At 31.0% G+C, this 21,160-nt stretch overlaps 1 protein-coding gene across 1 annotated transcript in view; it reads right to left on the reverse strand.

Annotated features, from left to right (window-relative positions):
• LOC145322429 (A disintegrin and metalloproteinase with thrombospondin motifs like) overlaps window positions 1–21,160 on the reverse strand; it is a 241,350-nt gene that overhangs the window by 8,749 nt on the left and 211,441 nt on the right. Inside the window, exons 16-19 of the mRNA XM_080164421.1 lie at window positions 12,289–12,446; window positions 5,956–6,046; window positions 5,530–5,606; window positions 3,531–3,599 (exon numbers count right to left, since the gene is read on the reverse strand). Of these exons, the coding sequence (XP_080020547.1) occupies window positions 3,531–3,599; window positions 5,530–5,606; window positions 5,956–6,046; window positions 12,289–12,446 (395 nt within the window). The remainder of the gene's footprint in view (window positions 1–3,530; window positions 3,600–5,529; window positions 5,607–5,955; window positions 6,047–12,288; window positions 12,447–21,160) is intronic.

The following is a 21,160-nucleotide window of genomic DNA, read 5'->3' on the forward strand; positions in this document are numbered from 1 at the left end:
TATACTACAAATGATTCAAATTGTAAAAATAGTTCTCAAATTCTCTATTTTTCAAAGGGATGAGTGTAAGAACGGTTTAACTGTTAACACAAATAGCTTATAGTGCATATATATTACATGTCATCATACAATACAAATTACCAATGATAGGCCAGTCAATTTAGCAATAACAATGCTAAAATGTACACTATACTGGCCTATCAATGGTCATTTGTATTGTATGAAATCATTTCTTATAATTAGGAACAATAAGCAGCGTCTTAAAACACTTGTTTTCATTGTTATTACAGTCAAATAGAAAAAGTTTTAAAACATGCATCAACCGATCTAATCAATGTCTAATCCATGTTATCATAATTACTTTTTTATTAATCGAAATAGGACAAACCAAAATAATGATATAAAACATTAAACGCTGCATATTTAGCAAGGCCAGCGCATCACTTTCGTAGAATTGTGCAACATGCGCCGATCTAAGAAATATCTAGTAAATGTTTTGTTACTGCACTTTTGGTAAATGCAGTCTGCATAGCAAATATCAACTTACAAACTAACAACACACATAAATATTATATTCCATTTTATGGACAATATTTGCACAAATTATACTCAGTTAATATGCCCCTATCATTTTCAAACTTTGAGTATTAAGATTCCTGTAAGAGTAAGGTATAATTTAGAAAGCATAGCAGTGGTTTCCCTCATATCTGATAAGCAAACTTTTTGTAAAAAAAAAGTTTTTTTAATGCTGGAATAACACCCAACTTTCCCATGAAAGTTGGTTATATGCAAGGTGATAGGCCAAGTCCTAACATTTTTAAAATTGCCCTAACCCCATTATTACTTATGTTATCAATTAACAATGAAATTGTAATACCAAGAGCTATACCTTTTAAATTGACTGACACTGACAAACAGCCTGACCCTGAATCAGCATTTGCTGATGATTGCAATGTTGCATTTAATCCAACTGCCATTGCTTTGAAAACTATTTTTCAAATTCTTACTTTCTTTGCTCAAGTTTCTAATTTAAGAACAAATGTTAACAAAACTAAAATTTGTATAATAGGTAGGAAGCCATCAAATGATTTTTTTCGGGAGTTGGATGTAATTGGAATTGACGTGGTTGATGAATTTGATATTTTAGGTTTACATTTTGATTCAAAACTTTTAAATATGCAATATAATTGGAACAAAATTGTTACTAAAATGTCAAAAATTAGAAATTTTTGGGCACTTTTCTACCTTACTACACCTGGTAAAATTGCTATTATAAAGGGATTCATGTTACCTTTACTGAATTATGTAGGGGCAGTTGTCTATCCATCTGAAGAAATAATTTCTCAAATTGAAAATCTTATTATTTCTTTCTTATGTCAAAGTAGACCAATAGCAAAATCCAAAATCTTTTCAAGTGCCGAAAATGGAGGTTTAGGAATACCAAAAGTAACAGATTTTTTACGATCTCTAGATATTTTAATGTATAAAAAATCTTTATCCATAATTGATACTTGGTCTTCAGAATTAAAAAATACAAGATGCCAAGCAAATGATCCATTTTATTTTTATGAAAATTTAGATAAGAATATTAATCCCATTTTATCAAGAATTATTGAATCATATACAATATTTTCAAATTCATTTTGGCTAAAACATGACAATATAAAAGACATGAGAATTTTTAAAAATGATTATTTTTGTAATAGTGATAAACAAATTGTAAGCAGGGCTATTTTTACAGAAACAACATGGTTACGTTATGAAAATGATATTAAGTTAATTTGCTTTGGAGACCTTTTAAATACTGATAATGTATGTCTAGATTATAGAAACTTTAACATCAAATCAAAGGTCAATTTTAATTACATGGAATATCTGAGACTTAGGGGATTTGTTCAGCACAATATTGCTATATATAGGTGTAAACTTTCAAAACCCCAAACTAAAATCAGTTCCCTGTTTTTAAAGCCAAAAGTAAAGTCAAAACATTTTCGTTACTTCTTATCAAATGATGAACAGAGGATAGAAAAGTGTAAGACTTATTTAAATAGGTATAACTGTGCGAAAATCAGAGAATTTGACATAGAGAGAGAGCGTAAATGGCAAAAAGTTTGGAATTTGTCCTTTATTCCTATAAACATAAGAGATTTCTCATTTAAATCAATAAACAATTTTCACTATTTTAATGCCAATATCGCTAATTTTAGGCCAGAGTCTCCAGAATGTACACTTTGTAGACTGGACAGGAATCTACCCGCACCCAAAGAAACTGCCCAGCACTTTTATCTGGACTGTCCTGTCACCACTAGTATTACTGCCAACTACTTCACAAACCTTCTACAAAATATTGAACATAATTTTGAGTCAAGCTGGCTGTTAGTAGGAGTTCCAAAAACGCTCACCAGTAACATTATAACTGTATTGAATATCGAAATTATTCTTGTGTTATTTTTCATCTTTCAGTCAAGACTGAAAAAAAAGCTTCCATTAAATTCAAATCTACTTGAATTTATTTCCTTTCAAAGGAAATTTTTGCTTAAAAATAAAAGTTATAAGCTAGGATATGAAAAATTAACAACAATACAATTTGACCCTGGATAAAATTCATTTCTACTCTGTCGGTTAGTCAGCTCAAGTATGCTATACAGGGTAAATACCTAGGTAAGGGACCAGTCGATAATAATCCTCTGGCGACTCTTAAACCTAACAGGGTCAGAGCTGTCTATTATCAGAATACCTGTCCCTGCCCCTCTCATCTTAATTCAGTCTGCTAAACACATCTTATATGTGATACACTATTTTTTTGGAGGCTTTATTGATGACTGAGCTAGGGGAATACCACAGGATCTGTGACTTGAGTTATAGGGGCAATACCAAGGTAAGGGACCAGTCGAAAATTATCCTCTGGCGACCCTTGTACCTAATAATGTTAGAGCATTCTGCTCTTAATAAAACTGTCCCTGCCCAGGATCTGTGACTTTAGTTATAGGGGCCATAATAAGGTAAGGGACCAGTCGAAAATTATCCTTAATTCATCCTCTGGCGACCCTTTTACTTAACAGTGTTAGAGCATTCCCTCCTTTCTTTATTCAGTCTGCCAATCACACCTTAAATGTGATCCATTATAATCTGAGGAATTAAAATATGACTGAACGAAGGGAATGTCACAGATTGTAAAAAACTTTTTTATTTAACCAATGTAATTTTGAAATGCTATTCTTTTATATATGTGTACATAAACAATTTTAAATGAGTTTTAACTTAATATTGTTATACTTTTAATGTAATCTTTGTAAGTAAATGATAAAGACAAATAAAGAATCAAATAATAATAATAATAATGCTTATTTTATGCAAATTCAGGTAACTTAATGGTTAGGAGAGCCTTGCAGCAATACAAGTGGTCACAAATATATCAAAAAATACTTTCCCTAGAACATTACTTCGCCCAAAAGAAGACAATTAGTTCTCAAGCAAAGTGACGTAGGGACAGTTCCAAATTATAGAGTAGCTGTTCTACCATGACATACCTGCACTTGACTGCACCAGGGCCTCCCAGGTATGATGGGGGCGGGGACCCGTCGTGAACAGCTCCCAACCTAAACAAAGAATATGTGGAATAACATAAATGTTAGGTATACCTAAGACTGGATAACTTATGTGCTAGATGTCTATGAGTTTATTTTGTCTAGAGCTAAAGATCTCGGAAATTGCTTGTTCGAATAGGTTGAAATTTTCTGTGAAGCTTTATAAATATCTTGGGACGGTTTTAGGCTACTTTTTTGACCTCGATAGCCCTCCCCTATAGGCTAGGGGTTAAGCAACTAGTCTTGTTAAAAACGAATAATTGCTTTAGATAGCTGATAAACTGTTGCTTATGCAGTTACCTTTAGATGATATTTGTATTTACAACCAGCGGCAGATAGAGATCTAATAGGGGCGGAAGGGGTAGTCGACCTTCATTCACTTTCAATTTTAGTTTTAAATAGAAAAAGTACAAAAAAAATTTTGATAGGGGAGATTTTTAGAGGGGGATATCTCTTGGGAGGATGGTGATGCCCTTCCACAAAATAGTTTTCAATTATCCCAGGACCTGTGAGAAGATACACTGTAAAGCAGAATCAAATCGGTTCAGCAGTCAGCGATATTCTTCGGTACCCTGTTGCTTTAATATATACAAACTCTATGAGAATATATAGAGTAGCTGCACTACTAGAATGTAAGAGAACAGCTAGATAGAAAGTAAAAGTGATCAAATAAAAAGCCAATACATTTTTCCAATTTTTGGTAAGCGAGAATATGTATTCATTAGACCCATTCAGAATTTATTTTTTGTTTGTTTTATACCGAGTAAGTCCCTAGATGCTTGATTACAAAAAATTGCAAAAAAAAGTGTTTGAACCAGATAATTTGTTTCTTTTATTAATGAAAATGTAAATCGGAGAGTAGAATTTTTAGTTTTTAAGCGAGGGTTATTGGCTACTTTTTCTGAGTTCAAAATAAAGAATTATAAAAAATACATAATGAACAGATCTCGTAGATATGAAAGCATATATTGATTGTATTCGAAAATGAGACATTTGCCTCTTTTTGTTGTTGCCTAGTTTAACTCAGAAATTCTAAATATGTAGCATTTTGATTAGTGCTAATAAATGTGTAAGCATGGAAGTTATCCTAAAAAGAGATACTTGCCTTTATTTTTAGCTGGAGCCACAAAAATAGGTAAATAATAATGTATCCAAAAATGAGATATTTGCCTCAATTTTAAATATAATAATATTTCCAAATTATAATATTTGAACATTGCTAATAGATATATAAACATGGAAGGTATCCGAGAATGAAATATTGCCAGAGAAACCAATATTCATATATTGCAGTTCAATAATATCCAATTTTGTGATGGGGGTTGTTTTCCACCCCTCCATCCATTTGAAGATAAAAAAATGGATTTAGGGTTTGGAGAGGACATTCCCTTTTTCTTGTTTCTAACTGGCGGACGAATTGACAAACAATCGTTGTGAGTTTTGAGTAGCTTTGACATTCAAAATAAACCCCTCTTAAAAACGGTGTGAAGGGGGTAGTGAGTATGTGGTCCAATTTTAAATTGTGGGATACTTCTTGCAGTTTTATTATGGATGTTGTCCATTTTTCCATGGATAGGTCTTTTTTTTAGGTTTACGGATATTAATGCACATTTCTGAATCAAAATTTAAATCATATATTTGATAAAAGTTTATGTACTTAGTAGTGAAGAAATTTGGATTTAGGATAAAAACAACAAATTTCTAACTTACAAGCAGCGTAGATATAACATAAAAAATTACATCAAAGATTATTATATCCATAAGTTAGAACATTCTTTTAAAACTGGTACTTTTGAAACTACTTTTTAAAGACAGACGAACAAACGAACGGACAAAATCTATGTTGTTAAAGAGTAACTAAACAAGTAAATATATATCTACTTAATTACGCGCAGCAATAAAAAAATATATGTATTATAAAAAAACAAGGTTGACTACTTACAGATGTCCCAACTCGTGGGCAGCCACAATAATTCCGGAGAAGCCACCAGTATCTTCAACTATAGCTACACTGTTCACCTAATAACAAATGATAATATAATAGGAATCGATCAGGGGCAAGGGGGGGGGGGGTGGTAGGAGACGTCAAACGACACCTCCCCATTTATCTCAGCTTCTGATAGAGCTATAGAGAGCTAGAAATTTTTGTTAGGTTTTCCTGTTTCATAGCAAATTTCCGACTATTAAAAACTCAAAGTCATATTTTGCTTCATTTACCCCTTTATTTAGCAACCCCCGCCCATTGAAGTTGAGTTATTTTTTTTTTAAATGAAGTCAAAATATACAGTTCAAAAAACTTTTCAATTGTTTTTGTTATATTGACTATATTTTAATTGGGACAGTTAGAAATAAAATAAATGAATCATACCTTTTCTAATCTCTTATTGACAACACAAGCCCCGCCGACATAGGCAAACCCTGCAGTGCCTCGGTTACAATCTCCGTGACGGGTCTTGCGCCTAAAATAGAATTATAAATTATAGAAAAAATATCATTTAAAAGTATCTTCGATGTTAATCAGTCCAGTAGGATCTCGAAACCTTTGGCATTAGTGTACTTGGTAATGTGTTGGTTTGCTGTCAGGTAAGTGTCGGGTTAGACTCTTGGCCACACAGCGTGATGAAAATGGTACCTAATGTTCCTATGTCAGGCACGTGACAACAATAGTAATATAAAGGGGAATGCCTTGGCCCATAAACAGTATTATTGATGGGATTTCTAGACTAAGGTATGCAATCAAGGGGTTGGTTGTTTGTTATCTATTGGGTGTTTATCAACTTAATACCAGAAAATTTTAACAGAAATTGATACAGTGCTTCTCTTACTTATTTGTTATTCAAAATGATATAAAAACACATGTGATGCATTGTGAAAAAAAACCATAAAATGATAATTTTCAAATTTGTTTAGCTTTTTTCCCCCGACAACGAGAGAGGATATGATTATGGATAAAAGAATGAGTAAATTGTTCGAATTCTAAATTAGTATAAAAATTATTCTAGGAATATAGGAACCAAGTAAACTTATAATGTATAGAAATTGTTCATAGAGGCAAATACAACTAAAACACTTGCTGCAGCACCCCCAAAATTTTGGATTTTCAATTTTTACCCCCCCCCCCCCAAATAAAAAAAATGCCTGTATGAAATAAAGATTACCCCCCCCAAATAAAAAAAGCTTGAACGCCCCTGTTCTAGTAAATAAACTTTTAAGAGAAAAATTCATTTAACTGACTCCTATTTCTAATATTAGGTTCTGTACTAAATTGGGCTCAAAAGTAGCAATGCAATACAAGTAAGCTCTTATAACAGAGTGCAATAAAAGTCAGTCATTACCACTTCTATTAAATCATTAAAATTTATATCAACAAATTATTTCTAATATTAATAAGTTTAACTATCCATTTATCCAGATAAATATAGGAAATGTATACAAATATAGTATGTATACAAGGACAATTTTGTTCAGAATTAGCTCAGTAATAACAATACAGATATAGTAAATAAATCCCTATTTATGACATATTCGTTATATAGCTCATTTAAATTTGAGAAATTAATAGTTCCATTTTTTTGATTCGTCGCAAACAAGAAAGGTATTTAATTGCATATCATCACAACTTTCCACGGATATTAAAAACGAAAATTTTAAGAATAAAATCAGTTTTGTTAGCCTCAAGGAACCAAATGTCCGGCCTAACAAAACTAGCCTTAATTTTATGATTTTCATTTTATTAATCGTGGAAAATTGTCAGCGTACATGATTTTTCATATTAATCGGTTTCGAAGCCATACTGGAAATAGAACTAACTTGATCATATATATGGTGACGTTTTAACGTACAGACCATAATTATAGAGTATGTTTGCTGGTAAAATTTTAGTATTTTTGCATATTAAATATGCTGAAAAGTGGCCATATTAACCTCAGCCGTAGCGAATACCATAATTAAAGGTTTCTGAATATCTTCCTTTTTAGTAGCGAAGCTACCATACAAATATGTTATTACGTTTGTACGTCTGTCCGTCTGTCATTTGCGCCATTTTGAAGCATTGCTTTGATATACAATTTAAATTATTTTGGTCGACAATTTGAAATTTATGACCATTACAATTGTCTGTTTGTATACTATGTATGTATGTCCACTAAGATCTAGTAAACTGCTGGACCGATCAAACTACATACAATTTTCAGGGGCGCTTTACATTGGTTTAGAGAAGGTTTTAGGGTATTGGTCGAGGAGGGGGCGGGGGGGGGGGTGATGCAGTTGTTGTTGCTGCGCTTCGTATGGACAAACATAATTGTCCTTGTTAGTTTTCTAAGAGTAAAATATACAAAATATCATCTTCTTAAATATGATATAAAATTTGATGAGTGCTTGTTTGGGCAATTTGGTAATTTTGGGTATACCTAACATATACCTGTCTTGATATAGATAGGTAAAACTATAAGTAAATTAACAGACAATGGACTATAACTTCACTTTGAACCTTTAAAACAAGTTCCTGCCTTTTGAAGCTTAAATTTGTTGGGAGGGAAATGAGGGATCAGGGAAAAAATATTTTCTCAATAAACTAAACACCCACCCCCCCTCTATATAATGAATTTTATCATATTAAAATAAGAAAAAGTCAAAAAAGTCAAAGAGTTGCTATACAACAATGTACATAGTACATAGTACATTGTTAGAATTTCACAGGGATATAAAGAGATAAGACAATGGACGATGAATTTATGTACACCCCAAATTTTGATAAACTATTTTCCTCTTTTTAGAATATTATTTTATACTGAGCATATATCTAACATTCTTTTCCACCAAAGACAGCGTTAAATAAAAAGAAATCGTGAAAAGACTAATTTATCATTAATAGCCATATCCCTTTGTCCCTTTATCCTGGCATTAAATGGCAAGTTATTGTAGCCCAAGGCGGATATTTTTATATACTACAATCTGTTGTGATGAAAATAATTTCGGATTTCTTGCTTTAAACAAGGAAAACAACTCGAAATTGTAGCGAAGCCTTCTAAGTAAAAAGCAAAAAGGAGAAAGAAGAGGCAAGAGAAAGATTGATAGATGGACATAAAAAGAGATAAACAGACCGACAATTAAAAATGGCTAGGGAGATATATATGTAGATAGAGGGGATAAAGAGATAAAGAAAGAAAGAGAGAGAGAGAGAGAGAGAGAGAGAGAGAGAGAGAGAGAGAGAGAGAGAGAGAGAGAGAGAGAGAGAGAGAGGGAGAGAGAGAGAGAGAGAGAGAGAGAGAGAGAGAGAGAGAGAGAGAGAGAGAGAGAGAGAGAGAGAGAGAGAGAGAGAGAGAGAGAGAGAGAGAGAGAGAGAGAGAGAGAGAAGATAAAAAAAGTTAGTTTAACTTCGCAGTTGAAATAGTTAAATGACAGGAGTTTGACATATATTTATAAGGGATAGATATAACCGAATAAAAATCAGTATTGCAGAATGACAGACAGACAGACACGAGGTACAAGAATGGTTTGCTTTGCTACTTAAAAACTGCAAAAAACACACAGCAAAGAAACATTTTTTTGAGAGATGAAAAGAAGATTGTTTGGTTGAAAAAAATTGTAAAGCTCCATATTTGCTTATAAATAGGATTTTCTACTACTTAGGTTTTTCATAAAAATGAACAATTTATTCAAAATATTTCTTTACTAACAACATTCAAATATATTCTATTCAAACTTCTTCTTAGAGTAAGTATTTGTTAACAGGGATGGAGGGGACATTAGGCTGTTTATTACACTAGTCCCCAAAGTTTTATGATAATGTTTTCTTATTCGTTGGTTTAACAACTTTGGGGACTTTAATGGAATTTTGATTAGTTGGTTAATAAAGTTGAGTGTCAACAACTAATTGTCTAATTTTAATTTAAATAAGGGGTAATTTTGTGCGTCATCATTAGCGATGTACATTAATTCATGGGCCATTGTCTTATCCCTTTATATTCCTGATTTTTTAACCTACTAAACTTGGAAGTAACTGTTGACACACATTTTAAAATGATTTTGTTGACTATGGGACATTCATATTTGGTAATTTGTCAATAATTTACATAGTAATAATATCCAACATATAGTATTACTACTAGAAACCTAAATCTAGCATTATTTATTATTATTACTATGGCCTGTTGATATAATAACAACATCAAAGATCAATAAAAATATAAAAAAGAAACATATTTCTTTTGATATCTATTTAGATGAAAAACTATTATGTGTTTTTTTTTGCAGATATTTTATAATATTGTAAGTGATATCCCCTCTGAAAAACTGTCGAAATACTAATTAGTTTCATTGATTCAAAACTTTCTTGGGCTAAAAACTTATATTTATTAGAGGAAAGATTATTTTATCACCCATTGTCTCACCTCTGTATTCATGAGCATATGCTCTATATGATATCTAGACCCATAAATATGAAATTGAAGTCCAATTCTAAAATTGGTGTTCAATCAAAAATGCCAAAAATCAATCTTTTACATAATTATTCTACCTCTGTCTTTGTCAATTCTAAAACTTATTGAGGGGTAAAAAAGTTTAGATCATTGAGCCGCCCAGTGATTTATAATGACTTAGTTTTTCTATTGATTGATTGATTGATTGATATAAAGGATAGTTTAATAATAAGATGTAAAAAATAAATTGTGGCATTTAATTTTTAGAATAATTTCTCCTAATTTTTTCTCATCTTTATATTCTATTAGACAAACTTTGCAAAGCCTTTACAGAGATACTTTTGTAGCTGTAGTAATAATTTTCAGTTCTTGTGATATCACACCCGCTAAAATCTAATCACGATTTCATAATAAATTGGTTACTGGACCTAGAGTACTTGGACATAGATAGGACAATGTTAAAATAATTTCTCTTGTAATATGTTAGATGTGATATTCTGTCCTTGAAAGTTATTTATTTAGTAGAAATAAGAATTGTAGATTAAGATACCAATTCAAGAAAGAGATATGGAACCTTAAATAAAAAATAGCTTTGATCAAATGGTTTTATTAGTTCTATGTTGTGGTGTACAATATTCTACTGTAATTGTTATCAAGACAGAAAGTTGTATTCCTTAGAAACTGTTATTTTTGAATAGTGGAAAAGTAAGAGGCAAGTCCGTTTTACTTTAGTCTTTTTACAAAGAACTATTCAGGCATCAGTTTAAATTTTAGTAAAGGTTTTAACAAAGTAAACGATTTAACTTTATCTTCAGTAAACTAATCCCTGTTTGGCTCTATCGATATAGACATATTCTATATGTCTAGTTCTTTAAAGGGAGGGATAGGGCATTAGTGCTTAAATTAATCTGTAGCCTTTTGTCCACTGAATATACAATCTACCAAAGGCATTATGTTTGTCTGTCAGAGACTTTCCTTCTTTTTTCACTTCTCCAACAATAAGAGACAGCTTACAAAGTCTTTGGAGGTGCAAAATATTATGGACCCTTAAAAAATCTGATGGTTTTTTAAAGCGTGTCGACAAGTTATTAACAATTTGGTTCATTTAACTCATTCAAACTCTACTTTAAAGTAAACAACTAGTTGAGTGGGATGTCAGGACATAAGCCTAAAACCATCCCAAGACATTTATGAAGCTTCTCTGAGAAGTATTACCAATTTTTACTGCCATTCCCGAGACAATCCTAACTACTTTACATAATAGACTAAATTCTTCAATAACACATTAGAAATATTAATAGGACAATGGACAATAAATTATTCTTCCTTCCAAGTCTTCTGCATAAAACTTTTGGAAAATGGGGTAAATAAAGGTTGTAGATTAATTATAGATATTAGAAAGGAAAATGAAATGTTCCTAATAAAAGTGAAAAATTAATGAAATGGTCAAGGCTGGGCTGGGCTGGTGGAAGCTAACCCTATGATTATAAATTGTTACAACTTTTGCAAAAGAATATTTGATACAGAAAAAACTTAAAAAGATTAAGTATTTCATAGATTAGACTTAAACTTTATTTTTTAGTCCGTTTGTCCGTTTGACTGTATTATTCTAGCAACGTAGCTACTCTATAACACGGTACTTGATTACGTCTATTGTACATACAAAAAGATTTAACGGTAGTTAACATGTACATTTATTAACAATTCCTGCCAAGTATTGATTTTATTACCCCTCAAAATGTTGTTAGACTGTTATTGCTGCGCTATTCTATAATTCCTCCATGCTAATGTCCGTATCAGTATGCATAAAAAGAATTGTATATTGTGGAATATCTTTTTAATTCATGATTTAATCTCAAAACTAAAACTATTGTTCTCTAAGAAGTAAAGAAAAAGGGTCTTTTCTGCAAGGTTCGGCAACCACATTCTTAAGGCAACCCTGCAAAGGATTGCATACACTAGCAACTGCGGTTGAATTACATAATTCAGCAAAAATCAACCTAAAAACATTTTTTTCAGCAGCCCACAAATGGATGGTGGTGATTTTTGACTTCCTTAACTGACTAATCTGTAATCAGTCCAAAAATTTGTCAAAGAAATATGCGGTTTTAAAATAAAAGAATTGGCCTAATATGGCTGCGGCTGCCGAGGCCCTTATTTTCATTTGCTAGAAATTTTGATAGGGAAATTAATAAATGTAGAAAATACGTCGGCGGAATATATTTAAGGAAAAAGATGACAACAAAATTACTATGAAACAAGTAAAAAACTATATAGCTTACCTGCACATGTCCAGTTTAGTGATGGCCACAGCAATATCATACACTGGCAACCTTCTCTCCAGGAACAGATATTTGCCCATGTCAGTTAGCGCAGATGCCGCGTCAATTGCGTCTCTGCCAACGCGGTTGCGCTCCAAATATGGCGTCGCATCTCTTCCCTACAAATAATCAAAGATAAATTTCATAAAAAAATATTATCTATTCCTGCTATGTCGTGTGCATGACACTAATAGTAAGATTTCAGCAATTTTAACAGTACTTGAACATATTAAACTCTGAACAGCTATTTCATCATAAACCATAATGATTTGAATAGCTTAAAATTGGCAAAGAAATTGCAATTGTTTTTTTTTGCATTTTTGGATAAAGATATAGATAAATTTGTTGATGTTTAATTACTATAATTTTGTCTACAATATGACAAGAAAGTTGGACACAAAACTAATAGAAACCTATACTTTCCTGTTATATACAAGAATTTGATAGATAGGCTAAACTATTTGATGTACAACTATTTGAAGATTGTATTTACATATTTTTTATGGTTTTTTAGAATGAAAAAATTAGTAAATAATTTACTTAACTTTATCCATGTTATGGATTAAGTTAAGATTTATATTTGAATTAAAAACCCTTTCAAAGATTAGTTTTAAGAAATTTTAATCCCTTTTAAATACCAATTTACATTGACTAATTAAACAAAAGATAAAGGAGTGTAATTCGGTAAATTAGCATAGCAACACAATACGTAAGGACCTAATCTACGTGACAAATTCATATTAAAATTTACATTTCTTTTTTTTGGGATGTATATAATCAACCATCTCCCCACCGATATTTACAAGATTTTCTATGTTATAGTAGCATTACAGCATACTGTCCTTTCTTAGTTATATATTAATGAAATTGTAGTTGTCAAAGTTACTTCATCAAAGCAAAGATTAAGTATTAACTCTTATTTATAACAAATATTGTTTTTCTTTTCTTCTTTCTCCCATATATATAGCTTTATTTTCCTTTGCTAATAAGAAATCAATTTATAATCAGCGTGTATAAAATTATGGCTATTAAGATAATTTGATTGGATAATTATTTAATTCTTATCTAGGACGAAATATGTCTATAAGTAGTGGAGTAATCCTTATAATAAAGTAACAGGATGTTTGTCTGTACCAAAGGAATTCGCTAACCACTCCATTGGTATGGTTCTCATTAACAGGGTAGCTTTGCATAGGTCCAGGAAAGGTTTATAACTATTTTGGGGGAGGGTACCACCATTTTCCCAAGAGAAATCGTCCCTAGAAATCTCTCCCCCCCCCAATTTTTTTTTTAAAAATCTTAATTGGGTCATCGAATTCAACTCCTCCCTCCTCTGGTGCCCCTAGAGGCCTAAAATAAAAGAGGAGGGGGAGTATCTATTACCATTCAAAGCCATTGCAGTTGTTTAAAAATTTGGTTAAACATACATTTATCGTAATATACGGATGTATGTATGGTCGGACGTACGGACATACTATTGTCATTATGAAACTTTGCAACTCACAAACAATCTTAATAAGCTACATGGGATTTTTTTCTGTTTCATGCCATTTAAAAACAATTCAAGGAGAAGGGAGACATAACATAAGACTTCAATAAATTGGTTTTTTTTATTGACTATAGAATCTATAGCTAGTATATATGGTCTTTATCGTTGACGAATTAGCTGTTAATGTATTTCCATATTTTTTTCACATCTTGCTAAAACGTTTAATTGTCCGTGAGTACACTAGACGCTATTCTAATAATGATATTTTGATTAAACACTAATATTAATAATAAGAAATATGGAAATAGTGGAAAAAGTGTCTGATTAAATAACAGGCATATTAGCTATATTCAATTCATAAGTAATTAGGTAAGCCTATTTAAAGAAAATGAAACTTAAACTATGGAAATTATGACAACAAATTCATTCATATTAAACATATTGCTATAAGCTTTTACAGGGTAATTTTATGTCTGCACCCCCCTGTCTGTGGGAAGAAATTAAAAGGTCGGATAAAACAAAAGAAAACTAATTTTCTTTATTTAGCACAAAGACAATGTATATGGGAAGAAAATCTTTTTAGAACCTAATTTAGACGTCGTCATATTGTTTTAATAATATGCTTATTATGTTCTATAAATCTTAGAACTCAGTAGTATAAATGTATGTAACTGTGTATTAGTTTTGATTTTCTAATAAATATACAGGAATGTGGGGGATTTTGGATTGTAATGACACCCAAATTTTATAAACCTGTTCTGATATTCGTTGGCTTAACTTCAAGGTTGATTTATTATTGGTTTGTAAAATAAGTCTCTAAACAATAATTTCAATCTACATAATGGATAATTTTGTTTATCATAATGAATATTTGGCCCATTGTCTTATCTCTGACAACCCAAACTTTGTGAATATCAATATTAAATAATTATTAGATACTAAAAGGCTTTTTGCTATTTCATCTCCTTAATTTTTGGACTTTTTGCAATGTTCTTTATTTTGTAATCACTAATTCCTGTTTCTCTGAAGGACAAGCAATATTGAATCCTTCAGCTAAAACTCAGAATCCAAGGGGTTGATAAAAAAGGTCAAAAATGTGCATAAACTATATAAACATAATGATCATAAAGTTACTGTAAATATCGGGTCGACATAAACCATTGTTAAGTTCTGATTGAACCCTGATTTTAAAAGAAACTTTGCATATACACATTAAGTTGTTTTTGGCTATTTAATATAGAAAAGTTATTTCTTTAGAGGCTAGGGGCAATGTTGCTAGATTTAGAATTATAAATGAATGTTTGACAAAAATTGTGTAGATATTAATTTTCTATCCCATTATTTGAAGTAAAAATAGACCAACAAACATCTAATATAAACTTTATATCAAAACTAAGTAAACATTCAACAAACAAGGACAAATATATCCAAGAAAACTCAGCCACATTAAAAATGGTATTTAATCACAAACCATCTTTCTGCTCTATCTATTTTTGGAAGATTTTTTTTATGAGAAAATATATTTTCCCGCAAAATTTTTTTAAGTTAAAGATTATCACCCTAGAAACAAAATTTATTCTTTTACTTGCAAGACATTGTAATTATGATGTGATTGTAATCAACAAAGGAAATAATACAAAATTTCAAGGTACCTCTTGTTAAAATGAAATAAGATCTTTTTCTGTTTATCTAAATATTTATGTCTTACAATAATGCCTATGGAAGCTTTTCAGTAGTTTAATTGTACAGTACACCATTGCAAAATTAGCCGTCTGTTTTTAGAGCAAAGTTATCTTTGAAGTTTACTGTATTACTTCAGTAGTTTCCTATCATACCAAACCAGTCAAGGTCATGAAAGATATAACAAAAATATTGTATACTTAAAGGAAATATATTTTTAAAATTTTCTATTAATTTTTTTTTTTGACAATTTCCCTTTTACGTTGATCTTTGACGTTGAAGGTTCAAATCCTAGCCTAATACATTTAGTTAAATATGATTTTTTTAAAAGAGATTTAACAGTTTATTTTCTTGATGTCTTGTATTTCAATGTCAAACCTCATATAATAAACCTTGATAGTCTCTGAAATATGTTTGGGATATAAGGATAGGATAATAGATGCAAAATAAATCTTCCCCCAACACTTAGTTACCAGCATTTTCTAAGTGTGGAAGTGACAAGCTAGACTAGCATAACTTCCAATATTTTTATTGTTTAATAGTAGTAAGAATGGGAGGAAAATAATTATAAAGTCCATTGGTCTATCCCTGTATCCCTGATAATTTCTGGACTTGAAATAATGTCAGAATATGATATTTATGTTTCTACTATATTCATAAAAACTAAATTGGATTTGTCCAACTGCACTCCCGAAGGGGGGGGGGGGAGTGGTGGTTGGAAAGTTCCAAGGAGATAAAGAAGGGAAAAGTAATAGAAAGAAAGAAAGAAAGGGAGATAAAGAAAGAACTATGTTGAAAATCAGAGAGAAAGGGAATAGGGAAGTAAATAATTTCAATTATACTATATTAAAGAGGGGGGGGGGGACTGTGAAAAATATAACACTAAAAAATTAGACAGTTAATGTTCTAGGGTAGATATAGGTTACTAGCGGTAATGCTGAATTGTGAAGCTTTTATAGTGGCTATAAAAAATGACGTAATACTGGCCTACCATTGGTCAATTAAAATGTACACTGGACTGCTATGGGTAATTTAGTCTGTGTATTGGCATATTATTTTTCATTTGTATTGTATGATGTCTTTTTTATAGGAACTATAAAGAGCTTCCTTAATTGTAGGCATAATGTTGAAGTAATTATCAGAAAAATTTGAGATATTTGTCAATAATATGTAGGTAAGTAATACACATGCTACATAAGAGCTTTATAGCTTGTATCTATTGGAATACTGAAAGGACATACATAATTTCATTTGACTTATCCTTTTATTTTTAACTGGAAAAGTTTGGAATGAAATGATATTTTGGCATTTCTTATATTTTGCAAACATAAAAATAAAATAGTTAATAAATTACAAATATTTACAGATTTAAACATCATTTTGTGAATTTAAGTTTAATTTTTTTTCAGCACTTCAATTTAAATTCTTTATAGGTATAGTTTTATGAACTGTATATGTAATATGTACAATATATACCTATTTTATAAAATAAGTATATCTAAGTGAAGGTAAAGTGCATCTCTTAGGTAAATATTATTCCTTGTACGTACTGTACATAGATAGTTTGATTTTTCAACCAAAAAAAAAATCCAAATATTATAACTTTGTAAAAATCACGGAACCTTTTATAGTATTTCTTACAAAAAAACCATCACAGAACACAATGACGTCCAATGGGGGGGGGGGGGGGGGTAAAGAACATATTTACATCAAATTTGTTTTGCCCCTATGTTTCCCTATTGGGACACTATATTTAAAATAAATTTGGAAGTTGTTCTTCTGTATATCAATGTAAACAGTTTTTCTTCAGGTGAAATATCCCTGCATTAAAAAACTAGTTTTGATTAAGACTATCTTAAAAGACAAAAAGGTGCATATTATTACTATCTTTAATGCACCCAAATGATAATCTAAATCTATCAAAACCACAAATTTAGCATCAATACTTATTTGTAAAAAGATTGAAATTTACGATTTAAAAGTTATCCTAGGTTGTTTTTGTGTAAAGCTGAACTGATTTAGTTCTCCTTCACATAGATCCCGGGCTGGTTATAGGCTATTTTTTTTTCTGATTGAAGCCTTAAGATGGTTATTGGCTATTTGTCTGCCTTTTCTTATCCCTTTGAATGCAGTGCCATTAAATGTTAGACAGGTATAAGGGACAGAAAAAACAAAAAATTATCAACTATCACCCACCACATCCCATAATTTTGCTATTTTACTTTAACGTATTTGAAATCTTTTCTACATTCTCAATTAATTTACTTACTCCAAGTGCATTAATCTGTTTTAAAAGGGGAAAGATATGCCAATAGCGTTTAAATATTTTAATTGTTTCTGAACCATAGTCGATTACAAGCTTTAAAAGGCAAAATTTTGAGAATAACGAGAAAGATTAATTTTTGCCCATTGTCTTATCCCTGCAATCCCTGATTAAACTATTTTAGGTATTAGAAAAAAGCTACTCATTGAATTGAAGCTGTCATCATATCAACATAATTATAATGGTTTTAATTGCTGTTATACTCATTTAGACAATTATTAAAATTTTATATAAAAAATTAAGCTTCAAAGAAATTATGCAAAATGACATTTTATAAAAATTCTGAGTCATTCTAATTATTTATTATTGACTATTTTTCAACCCAGCCTAGCCCTGATAAATAATGATTGGGGTAGCATATCTTATTTCGTTGACAAACAGCCAACCAAACCCCCTCCCCTAAACTAACTGAATAAAAAAAAATATGCGTAGTTGAAATGCCGATAACGTTTTAGCTATGACCATTTTTATTCAATTCTACATATTTGATGCATACATTTTTTAATTTTGTTAGCAATTTTAACTATCACCTCTTAAATTGAGGGAGTGGGAGATTGATCGGCCCCACCATGTTTTAAGGACGACTTCTCTAGGAAAGTTGATGGTAATAGTTATAAACCTTCCTTGGACCTTTGAGAAGCTACATTGTAAATAAGACCTTTATCGGTTAATCGGGACAAACAGACGGACACCCTGTTACTTTTACAATATAAGGATTTAGTTCTACGGGTAAATTAATGGATTTTGCCATATTTTAAAAAGTAATTATTATTATTATTAAACATTTCTTTGTCGCTTGAAGAAAATTATATGTTTCTTGTTTGAAATTCTGTTTGTCATTCGCTGTGATTGGAATAATTATTATGAGCAGCGCAGCTACTCTGTAACTCACAATTCATTGTCGCTCAATGGGAAATATATTAAAGTAAAAGAATAGAGTTGGCATGACCTATATGTAACTCTCCACTAAGGGCAGGAACCCTGTCCCGATTTTGCTTTAGGTCTTTGAAATCAAATAATAGCTAATACAATAAACACAGCGTAGTCCCTACAAAGAGAATTTGCTAGCAGACGAGAAGGGTCATTGGCACTTGTGACAGGTAGTTGTCTGGATTATACATCTATTGGAAATACGACTGCTAATAGTCAAAACTTATGAATTTAACTCTGCAGCATACTAAAGATATTAAAAATGTACTTATTATTGTTTTGTAAGGCAGGTTATTCAAATATTAAGTTAACAGGTAAAACTTTTCGCTTTTTGCAGCAATTTAAAAGAATATAAAAATATTAAATTGAAGCATAAAGAAGTGTTTTTCTCTTAGAAAATATTTAAATGTTAAAATCTTTTTACTTGTTAAAAAAAAATCAGGAAGGTAGAAAACAAGTTTATAAAATTAATCTACAAACCTTTCTCTACCCATATTATTACAACCTAGCACGTGATTAATTTCATTGTATGGAAGATTGATTTATCTTTCATTGTCCTATCCCAGTATTCCTGGAAATTACTGCTCATTATTTGCGAGTTTTCAAACACAAAGAAGAACAATTGAAAAACGGGTTAAATTCGTGGATAAGGGATAAGTTTAGTAAGAAATAAGGTAAACTTCTTGATTAATAAAGAATCAATATCAGTAATATATCCATGATAATAGTTTATAATAAATTTACAAATGAAATTACACAAGGTTTTTACAGGCAGAAAAGTTCGAGGCAAGTTTACTATTTTCTCTTCAAATAATGGATTTAATATTACTTTGATCTTACACCATATTATCATGTACTCTAATAATGTAAAACTTGTAGCTGGCTAGAATAACGATCCCTTCATCCACCCCCTTTACCCCATCCCCTCTTACTGGATGAAGGAAATGACCAATACTTGAAGTCTATGTTAGCAACCTAATTTGACGAAATTTTTTTCCCTGATCACGTTTATTCTAAATCCATTTACCAGATATAACTCTTTAAAATCTTTATTTTTAAGAATTATTTTTTCTGTTCTTCTGTTTGGTCGTTCGTGCCTCTTATTTAATTTTACCTATTTTAAGCCAGGGACAAGGGCATAAGAGAAAATTATAAAATAATCTGTCAAAAATTATCATAAGATTGCCAGGATTAGATATTTTACCTTGACAAATGACAAAACCTGCTAAAAAATTTATTCTGGCTAACTACAATTTTAAAAGTGTATGTAAACAATACAGTACTAAGGGATCTTAAGGGATAAAACAATAGACTATAAATTGATATACATTTTCAATGATGAGAATCAAAATTACCCTTCTTAACTTTTGATTTAACAGTTTTGACATTACTAGTTTGGAACCAACCAATCAAAATTCAATTAAAGTACCCAAGGTAAAACCCTATGATATACCTATATTCCCGAGGCCAATCAGTATAGAGAGGCAAATATTTGAAGTGTACATCTTTGTATTACTCTGTTGCTATACAGTTAAACTTAAGTGCTGTTATTATATCTACATAAAACAACAGTCAGCCTCCATTATTTGTAAAGCGTTCAATGATATCAAATCTTGATACAGTGTTGAACACCTTTTTGTCTGCTAGCAAATTGATTTCTGCTCCTAAATAGTGACTTGACTGTGTTGATATTTACGACGCAATTGGCTGATATTCAAAGACCCAAATGAAAGTCGACACCAAGTCAACGGGATTGGGACATACAGTTATTTAACCCCTTCCCCCTCTATTGTTTTACTTTAGTCAAAGCCACTTTAATTTAGTGCTATATTGTCGAAAAAAAATAGCATTATATGTCAACATAATACCTCTATATTCAACTGGGTAGTATGATGCCTGTTTTTAACTTGTAATGGATGAAAATGGGTACTTTGGATACTAACCATTAATTCCCCCAAATTGACGACCGTTTTTGCTTATGCTTACGAGGTGCATTTTTGGGCACTTTAAAACACTCAAACGGTGTTCTATAATTTTTGGTTTATTTTAAGATTCTTTTAGAAGCTTATTCTGTTGAATAGGGGCTAAGATATATAAGTTTTCCGGAATTTTAAAGTTAGGGGGAGATTTGAAATCTGCATCAAATTTTGAGGATTTTTTATAAAATTCGTTTTTTCTATAATTCTTTATCTAAAAGCGGTAATGCAATATAAGTTAATTAATTTTGGCATCTGTGATTGGTGGATTTAAAAAATCTGCGCTCTGATTAGATGGCGTACATCATTCAACCAATTAGAGCGCAGGTAATTTAAAATCCACCTATCCTATTGGTCAAAATTAATTAACCCATTAGTGCCGAACCGGGCATCAAAACCCGGTTCCGAAAAATGGAAAAAAAACCGGTTTCCGGC

Source organism: Acartia tonsa, chromosome 6 (genome assembly GCF_053477335.1).
Source record: "Acartia tonsa isolate MP-2025a chromosome 6, ASM5347733v1, whole genome shotgun sequence".
NCBI lineage: Eukaryota > Metazoa > Arthropoda > Copepoda > Calanoida > Acartiidae > Acartia > Acartia tonsa.